Below are 17494 nucleotides of genomic sequence, written 5' to 3'. Positions count from 1 at the left end.
CTGATCAGGACATGCAGTATTGTATTTCAGGTTTGGCTCTGTAAAACCCTGGAACTTTCTTTGAAGTTAAACAGTGTCAATCTGTTTCCATGTCTGAATAACTCTGTGAAGAGCCTGCCTGACCCAAGTCAACCCATTGAAACAAACTATTTTGCCATAATTGATGTTCCAAACGAATGTCCTTTCATAATAAAATGTGCTAGAAAACAAAACAGCTTCTCATCCAGTGCGAGTTGCATCATAATTAAATTTTATTTTATCCCATCGAGGCATGCTAAATGTTGAGCAAAATATAATTTTAAGTAATTTGTTTGTATTCTTATCTGTAGGAGTTGGAAATTAACAGCGTTGCTAGTTTGCGTTTACTGTTAAGCCTGGAGAGCAGAGAGATTGCTTTGCAAACATTACAGTTATTATGTCTGCAGTTGGTACTCTTTGTATAAATTATTGATCAGCCAGCTTATTTTTCTTTCTGCTTAATGGATATTATAGCATAGCCGTTTACAACGCTATAGTTAAGGTTGTGTCAGCACTTCCATTATAATAAACCCTCTGTTACAGGGGTTTATAACTTGCTGTAAAAATTTGCTCTGGGCTGAAACTTGACATACAAGATCTCAGGCTAGAAGGTAGTGATTGTTGTTCTTTTAACTTAAAAAAAAATCTCTTTGGCTAGTGGGGTAGTATAATAAATAAATAAACACTTTACTGTTTTCCAGCAGTCTTTTATATTCCTTTAACTGACTTCAAATGGAACAAATTATATAGAATAAATTGTTGTACCAAGAAATGGACCTTCCCTTTTCTATTTAATAAAGAAGAGAAAGACTCTATATTAATATGTTTATGAACCAGACACTATTTGGAGAAACTTTTATGAAGTTTGGATGAATTTCAATAAAATGTTACATCATAATATATTTGTTCATATTTTTACATTAAGCATGCATTTACATAACAGATTATATAACTTCTCCCCCCACCTTAATTATGTATCTTTTTGGCAAATTATACTGTTTGCCACTATGTCCTATAGCATACATGTAGGTGTGTATATATACATATACATCCAGATGCATCTGTGAAGGAAATCTGACAGTTAGATATCACTGTATGTAAAAAAGAAGCATAAAAATTTGTGTCATGAATTACAAAGCAGGGGCTTAAAAACAGGTTGACATTCTGACCTTATTTCACTCTGTTGGGTCATTCTTTTCACACAATGGCCTGCTTTAAAGATGAAGGACTTTAGTTTCAATTTCAGTTCCTAGAACTATTTCTTCCTTTGGGTTCCCAACTTTTAACCTTATCTCAGCATGTTTACTTTGATATGAAACATTTGCATGAACAATTTTTATTGCACATTGGGAGATGGAATTAGAAGCCCTTTACACCATGGAGGCACTAATAATCATAAAATACAATTAAATAATCATGGGGAGTTGATCAGCTGATGCAACAAAGCTACAATTTAGTTACAAAAGTTGCCTAGAACATTTCCTTTTCAAGCTTTTCCCTTTCGGTTTTCCATTCTTCATATGAACTGGCAACAATAACCTGACCACATACTATCTTCTGGGGGGGAAAGGATAGATAGATAGATAGATAGATAGATAGATAGATAGATAGATAGATAGATAGATAGATAGATAGATCTGTTTTGAGGAAAGATGAAGGTAGATTTGGCATTCTTCTGCGTCAGAAAAAGAGAACTGTATTTTACGCTTGTAGTATTGAGCACTGAATCGTTTTATCTGCCTATATATACTATACATGTATTCCCTCTGGCTGTGAAGCAAATGTAGTGTTAGTTACATCAGCTAACTTCCTTATTAAGCTTTTAATAGAGTGAGCTCAAGTTGCCAGCTATCTCCAGGAGTTTTCACCTTTGGTTTCCCCAATTTCCTCCTTTGGAGCAACTTGGGGGTATTTATAGCTAAACTGTCAGTGGTCTGAGAGAGAATACACCAGGGAGACAAAAGTCTTCCAGTTTCTATTAGTGGTGTGGCTTGGGGTGGGGGGTGGAGTGAGGAGGAGACTATTTGACCTGGAGGTTCCTCAGGCTGAGATAGAGTAGGGCAAAAAGCAGAGGGTGAGAGACAGAAGGCTAAGAGTCTTTTGTTTAAATTACTGGAGTTTATCAGCGAAGCTGATTGGCGAGGCAATGTGTCTAAGTTAAAAAGGCTTGGGAGAGTTACTTGGCATAATTTCTGCGTCTTCAATGATTTACTACTGAAGTGCAAACATCAATTTTGGACTCTCTCCTGAGAAACATTTAACAAAGCCAGTGAACTACTGGTACCCTGATACCATTCTGGATTTGCCAAACTTCAATAGTTGTTTAATAAACCTTGCTTGAAGTTTATAGCTGGTTATGTTTTTTTTCTCCTTGTTTAAGAAACAGGTTCATAAGTAAATATGCAATTGCAGGAACAGAGATGTAAAAAAGGGTCGTCCTCTTTACCCTCCATTGTGATATATCTTCGAATTGTTCAGAAGTGCACCCTATTGTTCAAGCTATTTGTGCCGGGTGTGCTAATGCACTCTTTGATTGAGTGAATTAGCAGTCATAACAATCTGGCAGTCTGGCCATAGAAGTGTGCTCAAATTGATTTGTGTTATGGCTGGACTGGAAAATCTAGTGTTAGTTCTTTTTTGCCCTGGGGCACTGTTTGTACCAAACACTACTTTTCATTTAATTTTCCAATAGATTTCGAAAGACTGAAATGTTTGTGATCAACATTTGATCCACTTGCATTATTTAAAAAAAAAATCCTGTAAGTAATTTCAAATTCCAAAAACCTTGCTTTCAATTAGGGTAAACATAATTAGAGTGACGTCGTGCTTGGAATGGTAAATCTCCCTTTGTATCTATTAAGCATGTTATCTTGTCCTGTCACTGAAAGGAATCCAGTTTGTACTAGTATTGTGCATTTCTCCTTGCTGGCTCGACTCAAAGACTCAAATACAATTGGGGTGGGAGAAAGACTGTAAAAACAAAATGATATCCTCATGTATCCTTTCTTGCAACTAGAGCATCTAGTGTCAATCATCTGACCTCTAAACTATCAGTTTCACTTAATGATGATATCAACAGTGAATCTGCAGTGTTTTCAAGAAATATTCAGTTGTTTAGGAAATGTACATTTGAATCACATTGACTATTATACAATCTTTTGGTTTTTCTTTTAAAATCTTGGAGAGGTACAATTTCAGTTTTTCCTAAGATTTACAAATAGTTACAATTAATGAGTGTTTGTGTGTATTACATATGTATATTGAAACCTGAAAATTAAATGAAATGATTCATTCTAGTTTTGTCAATATTTGTTTCTTTTTTACAATGTTTTCTCTTTCAGTAATTAGTTAGAATTATAATGTAGCATGAGTAAACCTAAAAAAATGAGTATTGATCACAGGGAAAACTTTATGAAATGATTTAGTCAGTTTCCCCACTTGCAAAATCAATGAACAAAATAGGTCAATAGATAAGGAAAAGATGAACTGTAATAACATATTGATATTTCTTTAGGGGAGAAAAGGCAAAATAAATCCCAATGGAATTCACGTTTTTAAACTTAACTATTTTAAACATGAGCATCAATTTAAAGAATGCCTTCCTATCTCCACTGGGCTCTTTGCTATCTTATGTTCTGAAGGTATGTTGTTATGTTTTCTTTTCTCTGTAGACCTTTTCCTTTGTCACTGCCCTTTGGAAACCCTGAACAGGACTAAAGTGCCTGGAGTCTGTCTGTCATTCAGTAGGTATTCCCTGAGAATTGAATTCAACATTATAGCTACTTTCCTCACTGGATTTCATAAAGCAATAGACTGTAATAGTTGTGTGTATGTTCTTGGTTTTTGTTGTTGTTGTTAAGGACTAAATTGTGAGACCTATCAGTTATCTTACTCTTGGTGTAGGTTCTCTTTCAGGCAGAAATGGTCCCTAGAGAAAGCTAGGGGTGGGGTAAGGGTGGGGGGGAGAAGGGGTGGAGAAAGGATAGTGGGAGGAAAGAGAATACCTGCCCTGAACAGTTACTTGAGTGCAAGAGAAGCTCTGCTTCAAACAATATCCTAGGAAAGAAATTAAAGACTTCTTAATTAGTGCAGCAATTAAGCTTTCTTGGTAGCATTTTAATCAGCACAGGCCCTATCAAAGGACAAACAGAACAATTTGCAGGTCTTTGAATTTTAAACAGTCTTATTGATTTCAGCACAATAAGTCTTCACTTGACACAGGGAAAATTTTCATATATCAGTGACTGTACTTTGAGTTTTGCTTATGCAAATTATTTGAGCATAGGGGAAGAGAAGATGGAGGGAGACTATTTGAAATGACCTGACATGTAAAACAAATAAAAAAATACTTTGAAAAGCTAAAGGTGAGAGAGAGAAAGGGATAAATTGAAGTTATCCTTAGATTGATACTTCTACTAAGGGCAAGCTGGTTTTAATTGTTCCTAAAATTTCCCAAGCAAGACACTTTGAAGATTCTTGCACCCTCCCATAAATACATTTAATTTTTATTACATTTTGGTCCTAATGCTATTGTTTGATCAAACAAACACTACAATGATGAACCTTTTTAAACTATGCTTTTAATTGGTTGAAGACCTGAAGATTCTCTATCTCAGCAGTAAACATTCAGAAGAAACAAGCTTCAGAACACCCTGGTATATAAAGTAAGCACGTGTTCTGGGGCACAGTTTTCCCCTCTACATCATGGGTCCTTTTAGAAGGTAAGGTGGAATGGTGACATAATTGAGGGTCATGCTGTAGCTGCAATAGCTGCCTCACTTGTATGTTCTAGGAATGGGGCATGGTTGTATATGCATGGTACTCTAAGTTAATGTGGGAAACCAGAGGGGGTAAGGGCAGCTTTTCAACACTTGTTTTGCATTGTTCTCATTTATGGGTAAAGAAATCAAAATGATAGAACTGTGGTTGAACATTTTTCAAAGTAGCTGAAGTTTTTATGGCAACATCAAGCTGTGCCATTATAATTAAAGTTGTGTTTGCCTTTCCAATATGAAATCAGTTTTACAAGAGTTTGTAACTTTCCTCCTCTTGTTGAACATAAAATCTGAATTAAAAGATATTTAAAAAATAAACATCTACTTAATATTTTTGATGTTTTTGTTTCTATACATATAGAAGCACATATATACATATTCATATTGATGTAAGAATTTGTTAAATGTGGACCCCTTTGATGACTGAAAACACAATTTCAACTTTTAAAAAAGATAACTGAAGTTTGACCAGGCAGGACAGTTGTCTAAAAATATTTAAGATATCTTGGAATGGTTGCTTGGTTTTTCCCTTCAATAATATTTTTTTTAATGTAACCAAGAACATTCTAGTCCAATATAATACCTTTCAGGATATATCTTAGTAGAGTATATATATGTACATATATATATATGTACATATAAATATATACTTTTATTTTCTCCCTAGGGGATGAAAAACACATTTTAAAAGAAATAGAATAACAAGAAGAAAAATAATAATTAAGTGACAAAGATTAGAATTTAAGTATAAAACTCAACAATGTGGACTTACAGCTCTCAAAATATATCCAAAACTATAATTCTTGTCAAATATGAAATGCATCATTTCACACCTTGCAAAATTAGATAGTGCGCATGTGTAGACAAAGCTAATTATTCAAGATCCACAGAGATATAGACAGAGGATTATATTCTGACTTATGCTATTTTAAATCACCTGTTGGTCAGAGACCCTTTAAATACCTAAATGCAACAGGTTAGTTGAATATAAGAATAAGAAGAATTATAAAGGTGATTGAGAGCAATTCTATGAGCTAATTGATCTCCACGTTTGTCTTCTCAGGTTGGATTATTTAGGCACTGTGTGGAGAGGATGTAATTTCTTAAACGACTTTTAGAATATAAAGGATACTCCCATAGGATGAGTTAATTTTCAAAAATTGTAAGTTTAAAAAGGTCTTGTATCATATCATACCAGAAAGTCTTTTGTCTTTTTTACAGGGAAAGTCTTTTTTGTTGCTGTTGATATTTACTTGAATTTATCATAATTTTAGATCCATAAAAGTAAATAAGTGTATACTTGTTTTGTATTTTGCTACCTTTTCCTTTTTGAAGTCTCAAAATAATACTTAGATTTCTGACTAGCAAAGGAACATTACCAACCTAAGTAAGGTCTATATCAATGATATCTTTTAATGTTTTTTTTCTCCTACCACCTACTGAAATACAGAGATCAAAATACAAAGGGCATCTGCTATTATAATATTAGGAGTGTAGATGTCCGATTTCTTCCAACTTTCAGTGTGATTTGTAGATACTTTGTTATCCCAGTTTTTTTTTTAAGTACTCACACAAATAACCAAACAATAATAATAATAACCACGAATGAATTGAAATCATACGTTTAGGTTTGCATATGAACTTTCCCCAAAGTAAACTAATAGCAAATCTACATAAAGATGTATGGAAGGTGTTTTTTTTTTCATTTATACTTGATTTTCTTTTTTTAAAAATTTAATACGTTCTAATTCCTATAAGAACTGCTCAAAGTGCTTTTGTTCCTCTTTAAGTTGACAGGAGATTGCTTAGATGCGTTTGGAAAATTACATGTCGTCGCGGATGAGATGAAATATGAAACATGTAATCTAACGGTAGTATTAAAAGAAAAGATGATGATCTCTCTTTCCTTTTTCTGCGCCCCCCCCACACCCCGCCTATGTCGCGCTCTCTCCCCCCTCCCTTTCCCTCCCACAATCTCTCTCCTCACCCTTTTTCTCCTCCCTCCCTCTCTTTCTCGTACTCTCGTTCTCTTTCTCAGTATCTCTCGTTCAGTCAGTCTCTTTGCTCCGGGTTCCTGGTTGGATAATTTGGGTTAATACTAGTGAGTGAGGTTTTTGTGGCTTCAAAGGGTATTTCAAGTTTCCGGAGCTCCTCCCCTCTGCACCGTGTGACAACAACAACTCGTCCAGAGAGCAGCCAGCACTTTTCAGCTCATTTTCTCTCTGTCATTCCCCTCTCAATCTTTGATCAATGTACTTGCCAGAGAGAACCGAAGTCCTTCAAACCTCCTCTTTTTCACCTTCATCTTTAACTTTGTGCTAGAGCAGGACCCAAAAAAACAATAGCCAGCCCTCCCCCACTCCCTCCCTGCCCCCCCCCTAAAAAATTCAGCCCCCAATCCCAGCCCCCGGAGAGGACTACTCATTTCGACTTACGGGACACTTTTGTGCGTGTCTCTTTTGCCTCTCGCTCTTGCCCCTCTGCCTTTAGTTCTCCCTTTTCCTTCTCTTTCTTTTTCTTTCTTTCTTTCCCCCCATTTTTCTCTGCTTCCCCCTTGTTTTCTTCCTGGAGATTTTGCTTTCTCTCGTTCGTTCTCCCCCTTTTCTTCCCCTCCCCCTGGTGTGTGGCAACTTTTCCCCCCCAATCTCCTTCTCCTCTTATATGTCACCATGGCCGTGCCGGCTGCTTTGATCCCTCCGACCCAGCTGGTCCCCCCACAACCTCCGATCTCCACTTCTGCCTCCTCCTCTTGTACCACCACCTCCACCTCCTCGGCGACCTCCTCTCCAGGTCCCTCCATCGGTCCCCCGGCGTCTTCAGGGCCAACCCTCTTCCGACCCGAGCCCATCGCAGCTGCGGCGGCAGCGGCAGCGGCGGCGGCAGCAGCAGCGGCGGCTGCGGCCACGGTCACCTCCACCAGCAGCGGCGGCGGCGGCGGAGGAGGAGGAGGCAGCGGCGGTGGCGGCGGTGGCGGCGGCGGCGGTGGTGGCTGCACCAGCAGTAACGGAGGCGGCGGCAGCGGCAACTGCAACCCCGGCCTGGTCACCGCCAACAGCAGCAGCAGCAACAGCAGCAGCAGCAGCAGTAACAACACTGGCAGCGGCGGCGGCGGCGGCACCTCCAACCCCAGCCTCAACGTGAGCACCGCCAGCTGCGGCAGCAGCAGCAGCAGCAGTAGCAGCAGTAGCAGTAGCAGCAGCAGCAGCAGCAGTAGCAGCAGCAGCAGCAGCAGCAGCTGTGGCAACCTCCCGGGGAAACCCGTGTACTCGACCCCTTCCCCAGTGGAGAACACCCCCCAGAATAATGAGTGCAAAATGGTGGATCTGAGGGGGGCTAAAGTGGCTTCCTTCACTGTGGAGGGCTGCGAGCTTATCTGCCTGCCCCAGGCTTTTGACCTGTTCCTAAAGCACTTGGTCGGGGGCTTGCACACTGTCTATACCAAACTGAAGCGGTTGGAGATCACTCCAGTGGTGTGCAATGTGGAACAGGTTCGCATCCTGAGGGGACTAGGGGCTATCCAGCCCGGGGTGAACCGCTGCAAACTCATCTCCAGGAAGGATTTCGAGACACTCTACAATGACTGCACCAACGCAAGGTAAAGGGGGTGTGGGTGGGGGGAAGCCTCTAACACCCAACTCCCTCCTCTCCACCTACCTCCGCCCCCTCTTTCTCTCTCTCCTTGCCATTCAGTCTGGTGCAGCCTCACTAGCACCACAGAACCTTGCAATCAACGATCCTTCCTTTCCTTTCAGGGTTTTTCTTGACAAATCTCCCTGAACTGAATCTCTTCCCGTCTCTCCTGAGAAGTTGGATAACCCACTCTATCCTCTACTTACATTCCGCCTTTTCTTTCTCTTCCCTTCTGCCAGTCCCATGCCCTACTCACTGGGAAATGTTAAAAGACTGGGCTGCGGGACGGAGTGCTTTGGTTGTGAAGGGACTTGGGAGAAAAGGACGAATTGAGAAGAAGGGGGGTGGGGTGGGTGCATAAAGGATCTTGGAAAAACATTCAATTTTGCAGTTAAACGCAGCCCTTCTTCCTCCCAGTTTGTTAAAACCTGAGGACATCTACCATGTTCCACCTCTGTCCCCCCACAGCGAGGGATGAGGCATGCGATGCTAAGGGCTGTCCAAAGCCAGGCACTCCTAAGAGCAATTCTTATGGAAGTGTGATTTGTGTTTGTTACGGAGCATGTTTCCAGAGGATGATAAGATGAGGTTGGGGGTAGGTTTGGGAAGGGACCTGATAGGGGTATGCTAAATCCAACTGGAGGAAGCAGGTTTCATAGCCAGGCACTTGGGCTGGAGGGTGAGAGATGCAAAGGAAGAAGCAAGACTCCGTTGCACTGGGGAAACTAAAGAAACATCGTCCTGGGATAACACTTCAAAGAGTAGGGGTAAACTGACTTGGCATCCGAGAATCGGTCCAGTAATTGAACTGCCTACTAGTATCCCATTTCTCTAGGGTGAATTCAGCTACAGTACGTCACGTGGAGGGAAGAGAGAAGACCCATATTATGAAACGTGTGTGTGTGTGTGTGTGTGTGTGTGTGTGTGTGTGTGTGTGTGTGTGTGTGTACGCGCGCGCGCAAGTGATGGTAAGAAAGGAAGAAAAGTGAAGCTGTTGGCCTGGGGCAAATGAGAATAGGCAGGAGAAGTTGGGCTGGGTGAGACGCAGTGGCTAAACTGAGTTGGAGAGAGCAGAAAAGCCAGGTCTGTCTCTGCTCTTTCTGAGTTCCGTGGCTCAGTGGATAAGCAGGTGCGGGAGTTGGACTGGAAAGCCAACTGAGAAGCTCGAAGGCGCAGTCGCGTTCCCAATATTTGTCTGAGAACCAAGGACTGCCTTGGGATGTATTAGCCACGGGTCCAGTTCCAGAGCTGCTTTCACAGTACAAAGCCTGCGTGCTCCAAGGGGCAGGATTGTACCGGGAGGGGGCGGGAGAGGGGCAGCTTTAGGGATCTGAGAGATTGTAGTGTCTCGGATTGTTCCTCAAACCCTTTGCCACCACACACGCACGTACGCACACGCACATTCACACCCCCCCCCCCACTACCACTTTTGCTCATCTTTTGCCCCGTAGGAACAATGGAGCAAAAGTCAAAACTTAGAACAAAATGGGAAGCGTGTAACGTGCAAGTTAGAGTTTTGGAAAGAGACGGGAAGGTTGAAAGAGAATGAGGGAATTAAATGCATAATTTTCCTGTGAAAATAAGCGTGAAGACAGGAATAGAGAGTGCTCTATCCCTCCAGTAGATGATTAGGACAATGGGACGGGGGACGGGGTGAAGGTAAGAGTTACTTTAGGAAGAGATCAGGAAGGAAGATCTACCTTATCCGGAGTTAAGAACCAGATTCAAACAGGCTGTCAGACTTGCACCTTAGCAGGCTGGTTAGTTTGAGGGTGGTAATAAAACTCAAAAGACAAGAACCCTGTGGAGGCTGGGTGCCACCTAGGAAATGTCCCTGTGCTGTTCAAGGAGGCAGATAGTCTCTTTCCCCTAGTTATTTGGGACTTTAACATACAGGTCTGGAATAAGCTGGTAAATTTAAAAAAGATTCCGTAGAAACATGAAGGATCAAAGATTTCCCATCTCCTGCTCCGTCCCACCCACTCTACTGTTACTTTCATGTTTTCATAAGACATTCCTTGTTCAATTAGTTTTATTAACTTATCTGTGTGAGTGTAAAGAACAGGTGGCAGTAAAAGATTGAGGTGGGGGCCTTGGGGGTAGGGAAAGGACTTTCCTGGGATAACATTTAATAAGGAAAGGCCAGTAGAGAAATATTTACCAAGAATCTATACATTTCATTTTTGTGTCTGACTAGAAAACTCTTAAGTGGTTGTTTAAGAATGACAATTTTTATTTGAAGAAAGTTTAAAAATAGATTATTCAAGTTGTAATTTTCTTTAGGTATATATTTTTAAAGTAAATGTTATTGTCAAAAGTTCAGGATAATTCTATTCAGTAAACAAACAGTAAGTCTAAGTTCTTTATGTGTATTACACATAGCACAAACTGATATCAAATTTAAGGTAATTTCATATTCAATACTGGTTAAAACACTTTCAGTATAATATAAAATGATAAACATGCCATTTAACTGCTCACTTAAATATTTTTCTAGTTTCCTTAAATTTTGTAAGAGTTTAGAATTGAAGTCTTTGTCATACTGTCAAACCTTCATGAAAGGAAAAAAAAAGCCTTAGGTCAAAATATTCTGAGAGTTTCTTCAGAGGTTAAGGATAGTTAAGTTGATCATCAGAATGATTTAAGTGTGCTTTAAAGGATAGCTGCCCCAGAATCAAAAGGCAAATTCATTCCATTAGAGCACATCTTTAATTCTACTTAACATTTCAAAAATATCTTATCATCACTGTGATTATACTGTTGTCACCTGGTATTTAATTCTTTAATTTGCAATTAAATGTGATGTTCAGGCAAGTTTTTCAGTTTATATTCAATTTTAAGAAGTCATGGTTTCCTCCTTGATTTTTTTTATCTTTTATCTAAAATTTGTTCATATTAATGCCTACATCATTTAAGTTTTGTCTACATTTGTTTGTAAGATATTTTGCTACATGTAACTGAGATTTCCTAATTCAACCAGGGATAATAGAGCTTAGAGTTCTAGGGCTGGGGCTTGCAATGCATTCTATTTAGCCACAATATGCTACCAGAACTGCAATAGTGTATTATTTAAAATCAGTATGACAGTGTGTTTCTTCTAGAATACTTTGAAAGTAGTAAGCACAATTTCTTGTGTCTTAAGTTTAAAACTAAAATAACTCTTCCCCCCAAAAAAATGTGGTTTAGTACCTTTATAGTAGAAGAATACTTTTTTTCATTCACCTAGATTTTAATTCTCTAGCTCCTTGTTCACTATGTTTACTAAAAAGGAAAAAAAATCTTAAAGGAAGAAACAACAGAGATCCAAAAAAGTCTGTATTAGAGGGCAAATTAAATGAAATAATGTATATTTTCCAATCTGTGATCTTAGTCTTTTATAAAAGCAAATATGGTCATTATTGCTATATGCTGAAAGATATTCTTAGTGTTCAAGTGGGGAAACCAAGGAATTACTATATTAATTAACTTACCCAAAGTCATTCCACAAGTTAATAAGAAAGTTTGAATAGAATATGATTAGTTTCATTGATTGATTTGGCTACTAGTACAGTGCTTCTTAATAGGCAAGTAAATACTCAGTTTCTTATTACCATTAAAAAAAAAAGATGAAAAGGAGGCCATCAAAAAGAAATCACCTGTGGGTTAACCAGAGCTTACATAAAGATCTCAACACAAGAGAGGTGGGGAGCAGAGGGTATAGAAAATGCAGGATGATACATTTAGAAGTTGTCAGAGGACAAAGGCAGACCTTGATCAGTTTCCTCCAATTATTTATTAAACTAAACATTAGGTGCATGAACTTGGCTATTGCAAGGGAGGTTAGTTAATGAACTTGTAACCATTAAAAACAAAGTAAGACATCAGTAAGTCACTTATTTGTAGATCCGAGTCAGGAATGAGTTTTACATGTATTTTTGTTGTATAAAAGTCTTTATTCCCTTTCATATGAAATTCTGATTTCCCTGGGTCTTGGTCATGTTGAGTTGTTGTTTATTTAATTCATTTTCCCTAACAGATTATGATTCAGGATATTTAGAACACAGGACTTATTGAAGTTGATCTAAAAGATTTCACTTAGTTGAATAGATTGAATTTGTGTGCACTTCCATTTAAGGCTTTCACTTTTAAAAATCTGTAGATGATACATATGTATGGTGCTATATCTATAGATGAAGTATCACTATAGCTCTTCATCATTTTGTCTTATGAGAGGATTCAGTGAATGAAGGAGAGAGTGAAAGATTCCCTAATACACTATTCCTTTAAGGAAACTTTTCTTTGTAAAATATTTTGTGAATGTATTTGTTTTAGAAAAAAAAACCTGAGATACTGGGGAAAATGTGCTTTACCTCTCAGCTTCCCTCTTTTTAGAGAGTCACTACCTTTTGGCATTCGTTAATTAAGTGGCCCGCTGAGACAGCAGGTATTTATTTAGGATTTACTCTTTGATTAGCTTTCTGTGTCACAGACTTGTGTCTCTTTATAGAAACTTTAAAATAAAACCAGCCCTTAACTCCATAATGTGTTTACACACAAGTAAGCTAGTTGGAGTAGAAAGTAGCTTTTCCTTGGATTTCACTAAAAGAAAAAAAAGGGCCAGGGTTGATGAATATTGCACTAAACTGATGACGGAAGTGAAGTGTAGTATTTCATTTTATTAGCTTTTAACACATTGCGCCTTTAGAAGATATGTTGAGTAAATTATGGGAGAAAATCCAAGTTTAGGACTATGCAAAACTACTTCCCATTAATCTTGATTCAGGACCCTGATTGATGTTAATATACTTGGTTGTTGATACTGATATTGTTATTGGCAGGTCTCAACCAGCTATGACTGTTCCACTTTAAAGTGGCTACAAAAAGAGAGCATTCTAATCTAGGTTTTACTTTGCTCAATAAAATCATTTAGCCAACTAACTCAGTAGTCTGACTACTGCAATATAATCCATCCTGAATGTTCAATGGGAGGTGTTACCCCACATAATGTTCTTAGTTATTCCTGTAATAGTGTTGTACATAGTTGTGGCGAAGGTTTACTTTCTGACCTCCACAGATTATTAGCTAATGCTCTGAAGCATGACATTTGATTACCCATAACAATATTTTACATTCTGCAGTTACAAATGTTACAAAGAACTACCTCGGACATATACTACCTTTTAGAATATGGGTGTGTGTTTAAGGAGGGAGGAACTTGCTGATAGGAGGCAAATGCTATATTCAGGTATTTTATGCCTAATGTCTTATATTAAGTGAAACTTGTTCAGAAGTTAGAGAGCACCTATTAGCTAACACACCCCTTTAATCGTTCTATCTTATATCGATTATACTTTTTGCTGGTTTTTGGTATAATTTACTCTTCTTTTTGGCAAATCACAATAAGCAAGTGACCAGAATAACATATTTTGCTTTGTTTTTTTTTTTAATCTAATGCTTTGTTTTTGGAATTTATGTTACATATATAAATTAGTTTAATGGGCTTCATGTCATTATTTTAGCAGTTATTTGTGATCATTTGATTATTATTTAACAATATTTTTCTTTCCCATTTATTTTGCTAAACTATCCCATTCAATTGCTTTTGTCAGTCAAGTAAATTAATAATTAAAATTGCCTTTTGATAGCAAAACAACTACAACTACCATAAAGTACTATAAGAAATGAGAACCTAGCAGGTTGTGATTTGGTTTCTTTGTAATTACTATTTAAACAATTGGACTTCATGTGTCTTTTAGATAGATTCACGCAGGTCTAGATTGTATTTTTATATGTAGTCTTTTAGAACTTGGGTTTAAAGATGCTAAAACTTAGACTGCTGAATGCTCAGATTTGAAGCAATTTTTTTATTGCTCTATTAACCACAGATATTTTACCCATTAGAGTATCAGAGAGAGTAACTGTGTTAACTATTAGGTAATTTGAAATCTACAATTTTAAAAACATGATATAGTTTATATTTTGAAATGCATTTCTTTTAAATATTGAATGACCTTTACATATTTCTTATTCTAAGAATGGAGATAGCACATACATAAGCGCCTGCTCAGTTAATTTGAAACTAGAACACCCACACTACATGCCTAAATGCATTAATATAAATATTTTAGAGATGCAAGTCAAAGGAGATAATGAACTCATATTTGCTTATTTTTTAGAATGTGAGTGATATAGGAATTTAATTTTTTTAACTTTTATTTTTAAAAACTATTATTGGCAACAAGAAGGGAAATTTAAAACTTTGAATAATGATTTGAATTTTATAAATAAAAATAAAACAAAATGCCTTGAATCAAGGAAGAAATACACTGTACTCATACTGAAGCACTCAGACATGAGCTTTTCAATATAGATTTTATGAATAAAAGATATTCATTATCTTGTCTGGATAGAGGTGTTTGATACAGAAAGTTTCCAGTGTCAGCAGTAAACTTCTTGTGCTCCATTTCACTGATGAAATACATTGCTCTCCTCAATTATGAATTTTAAATAAAAATGATACTTTGTTTTTTTAAATCCACTGTAGTTCCCAAGTGAGTATACAATAATTGTTTGTTTTTATATTAAGAGCATAAGATAAAGTGTGACATTCTCTTACTTGCAAGTTCATTTTTCAAAGAAAATTAGCCAAGAAAATAAAATTACTTATTCTTCATTTTCATGGTTAACTGTGGTTACTCTTAGATGGAATCAGAGAAGTTTGAAAATATTAATGTTTTCCATTGTTAAATGATGAACAGCATAAGTAAATATGCCCATAATTAGAAAAAAAAGTTCAATTTTGTCATTCAAAAAGCTAGAAACCTGACCAAACTTTTTCTAAAAAGTTTGCTAAAAAAGATGTCCTGGAACCTATATTTAGTTATATCTGGAGCACAACATGGACCTCTGATACATAAATAAAATTGATTGAAGCTAGTGGCAGAAAAGTGTTTCATTTAAAAAAATATGTTACACGATGTGTACAGAGAGTGACTAAAATCATGCATTGATCTCCAATCAAGGATTTTAGAGCAGGTGCACTGATAATTTCCTGGTATGCCACTCCACTCTAACCAGGAGTTTACTCAATGTGAAGATAAGAGGGTGTTTCAATCACAAATTTTTATTCATCTTTAGACCTTTCTAAATTGTTCTCTAAATTAGCCAAATTGCTGAATTCTGCCAACTGTGTGGCAGTTTTCTTTTCTGATCCAAATTGGCTTGGAGTTGAACTATGCTGTCAAGCTAGGTTTCCTCTGCATGTTTAAATGTATTTGAATAGAAGAAAAGTTCTTGAAAGACAACTGATTAAGCTGAGACCTACACAATATGCAGTTAGTTTGCTCACCATTCCTTAGCATGTTTGCCTATGAAGTGGCCAAAAGCATCTGATTACTTGCTACTTAAAAAACAAAAACAAAAACAAAGGAAAAAAAAGTTTGGAGAGGCATGCCAAAAGAAGACATTTGTTGCAACTGTAACTGTTAAAATATGATTTAAAAAACTGCCCAGAAAGGATAAACACAAGATATTAGTGACTAAAACATATTTCTTTGCACAAAGTTAAAAAAACAATGTAGTGGTACAGCATAGAATAAATATCATCTACTGTATGTGTTAGAATAGTTACAAAAATCTGGCAATGATTAGATACGATGTATCTCAGACGTCTAGAAATATTGATATGTTTATGTACAAATGAGAAATTTTAGAATATGTTTTATATTCCATGGTTTGTGTTTGTATAGTAGTGTTTAATTTCTACTTTTTCTTGGAAAGAATAATTTATACTTAGTTCATTACATAAAATAGATCTTAGTGAGAGTAATGAAGAGACATCATATAACATGATACCCAATGGATCTTAATCTTGATTTGATGTAGTGTCAAACACTGTAATAATTTGGCTGTTCCACTGTTAAGGCAGCGTTTTTTTTTCCTTTCAGGAACAAAAATAGCATCAACTAGAAAAGAACGTGTATAGCAAAAATGTCATATTTGCTTAAAAATATAATGAAATATATATCATGAACAGTTGTATCATAAAGTCAGGTCTTAAGTGAATGAACAAAGGTAATGAATGTTTCCCCCAAAATTTCTAGAATGCAGTCAACTTTCAAATAAAGGTGAAATATAACACAGAAAATGTTGAAATATTGCTTAATAAATTTTATTTACTGCTCACTTCCTATCCACAACTCCCATTTATTTAATTTATAATAGGTTAGCATCTTTCATAGACATACATAAAACTTTGGTTACATGATTATGTTTATAGAAGGTAAATCAACTCAAATATAAAAATGCATCCTGTACTCATCATCAAAAGTCTAAACACTGTGTCTATTATTCCTTTCTTTTGCTTGTAATTTAAACCTGTTCTCTAGATTAATTCTTGGCAATAGGACTTGTTGCTACAGATGAGCAGCTATTGCTTAGTGCCTTAAAATCCAGGCAATAGAAAATCAAATATTATTAGCATGCTATTCTTATGCCCAGCCATTCATATATCTTATTCTAGGAGATGTATGGACCTCACAGAATATAAAGGGATCATCAGTGGTTCAGTGATACTGTGACCATGTTAATCTATAAGTGGTCAAATGTTGCTATTTAAATTCTTAGCCCTGACATCACCCTTCATGTTCCTGTTTAAATTACACTGAACAGACAAGACATGCAGGACCAGCAAGATGGAAAATATATCTTGTAGTCCAATTATTATTATTGGTGGCAGAAATAATGTTAAGAATTGATTTAGAATGAGCATTATGTTTTTTTTTTACTTTTTCCTTCTTAGAAGCCTCAAAAAGTCATAGAATGAAGTCCTTGTGTTCTCATTTTAACTCCTTCAAGGTCCAGCCTTATGGCTAACTGTTAACCCAGAGCCCAGGATATAAGAAACAACTTTGTCTCTGGACGTATTCATACTTCTATATCACACACTCAGTGTAATGGAGCTGGAGGGTTCTGGAAAAGTGATTTCTCCATTGTGGGTAACTCATGGTATGGACACTCCTTTCACCAATGTAGCCTGACAAAGTCATCAGAAACTTAGTCATTTTGAACACTAAGGGATTAGGTCACTTGCT

General features: G+C 37.0%; 1 protein-coding gene across 4 annotated transcripts in view; it reads left to right on the top strand.

Moving 5' to 3' along the window:
* Positions 1-6784: 6784 nt before the first annotated feature.
* Positions 6785-17494, top strand: part of DACH1 (dachshund family transcription factor 1) — a 485618-nt gene continuing 474908 nt past the window's right edge. Inside the window, exon 1 of one of the 4 annotated variants that reach the window (XM_007501431.3) lies at positions 6785-8388. In XM_007501431.3, the coding sequence (XP_007501493.1) occupies positions 7463-8388 (926 nt within the window). In that variant the 5' untranslated portion in view covers positions 6785-7462. The remainder of the gene's footprint in view (positions 8389-17494) is intronic. The other 3 variants (XM_007501432.3, XM_007501433.3, XM_007501434.3) reach the window with 3 other exon arrangements.

Source organism: Monodelphis domestica, chromosome 8 (assembly GCF_027887165.1).
Source record: "Monodelphis domestica isolate mMonDom1 chromosome 8, mMonDom1.pri, whole genome shotgun sequence".
Lineage (NCBI taxonomy): Eukaryota > Metazoa > Chordata > Mammalia > Didelphimorphia > Didelphidae > Monodelphis > Monodelphis domestica.
Note: the sequence above shows the minus strand (reverse complement) of the source record. Positions and strands in the feature narration are given on the sequence as shown.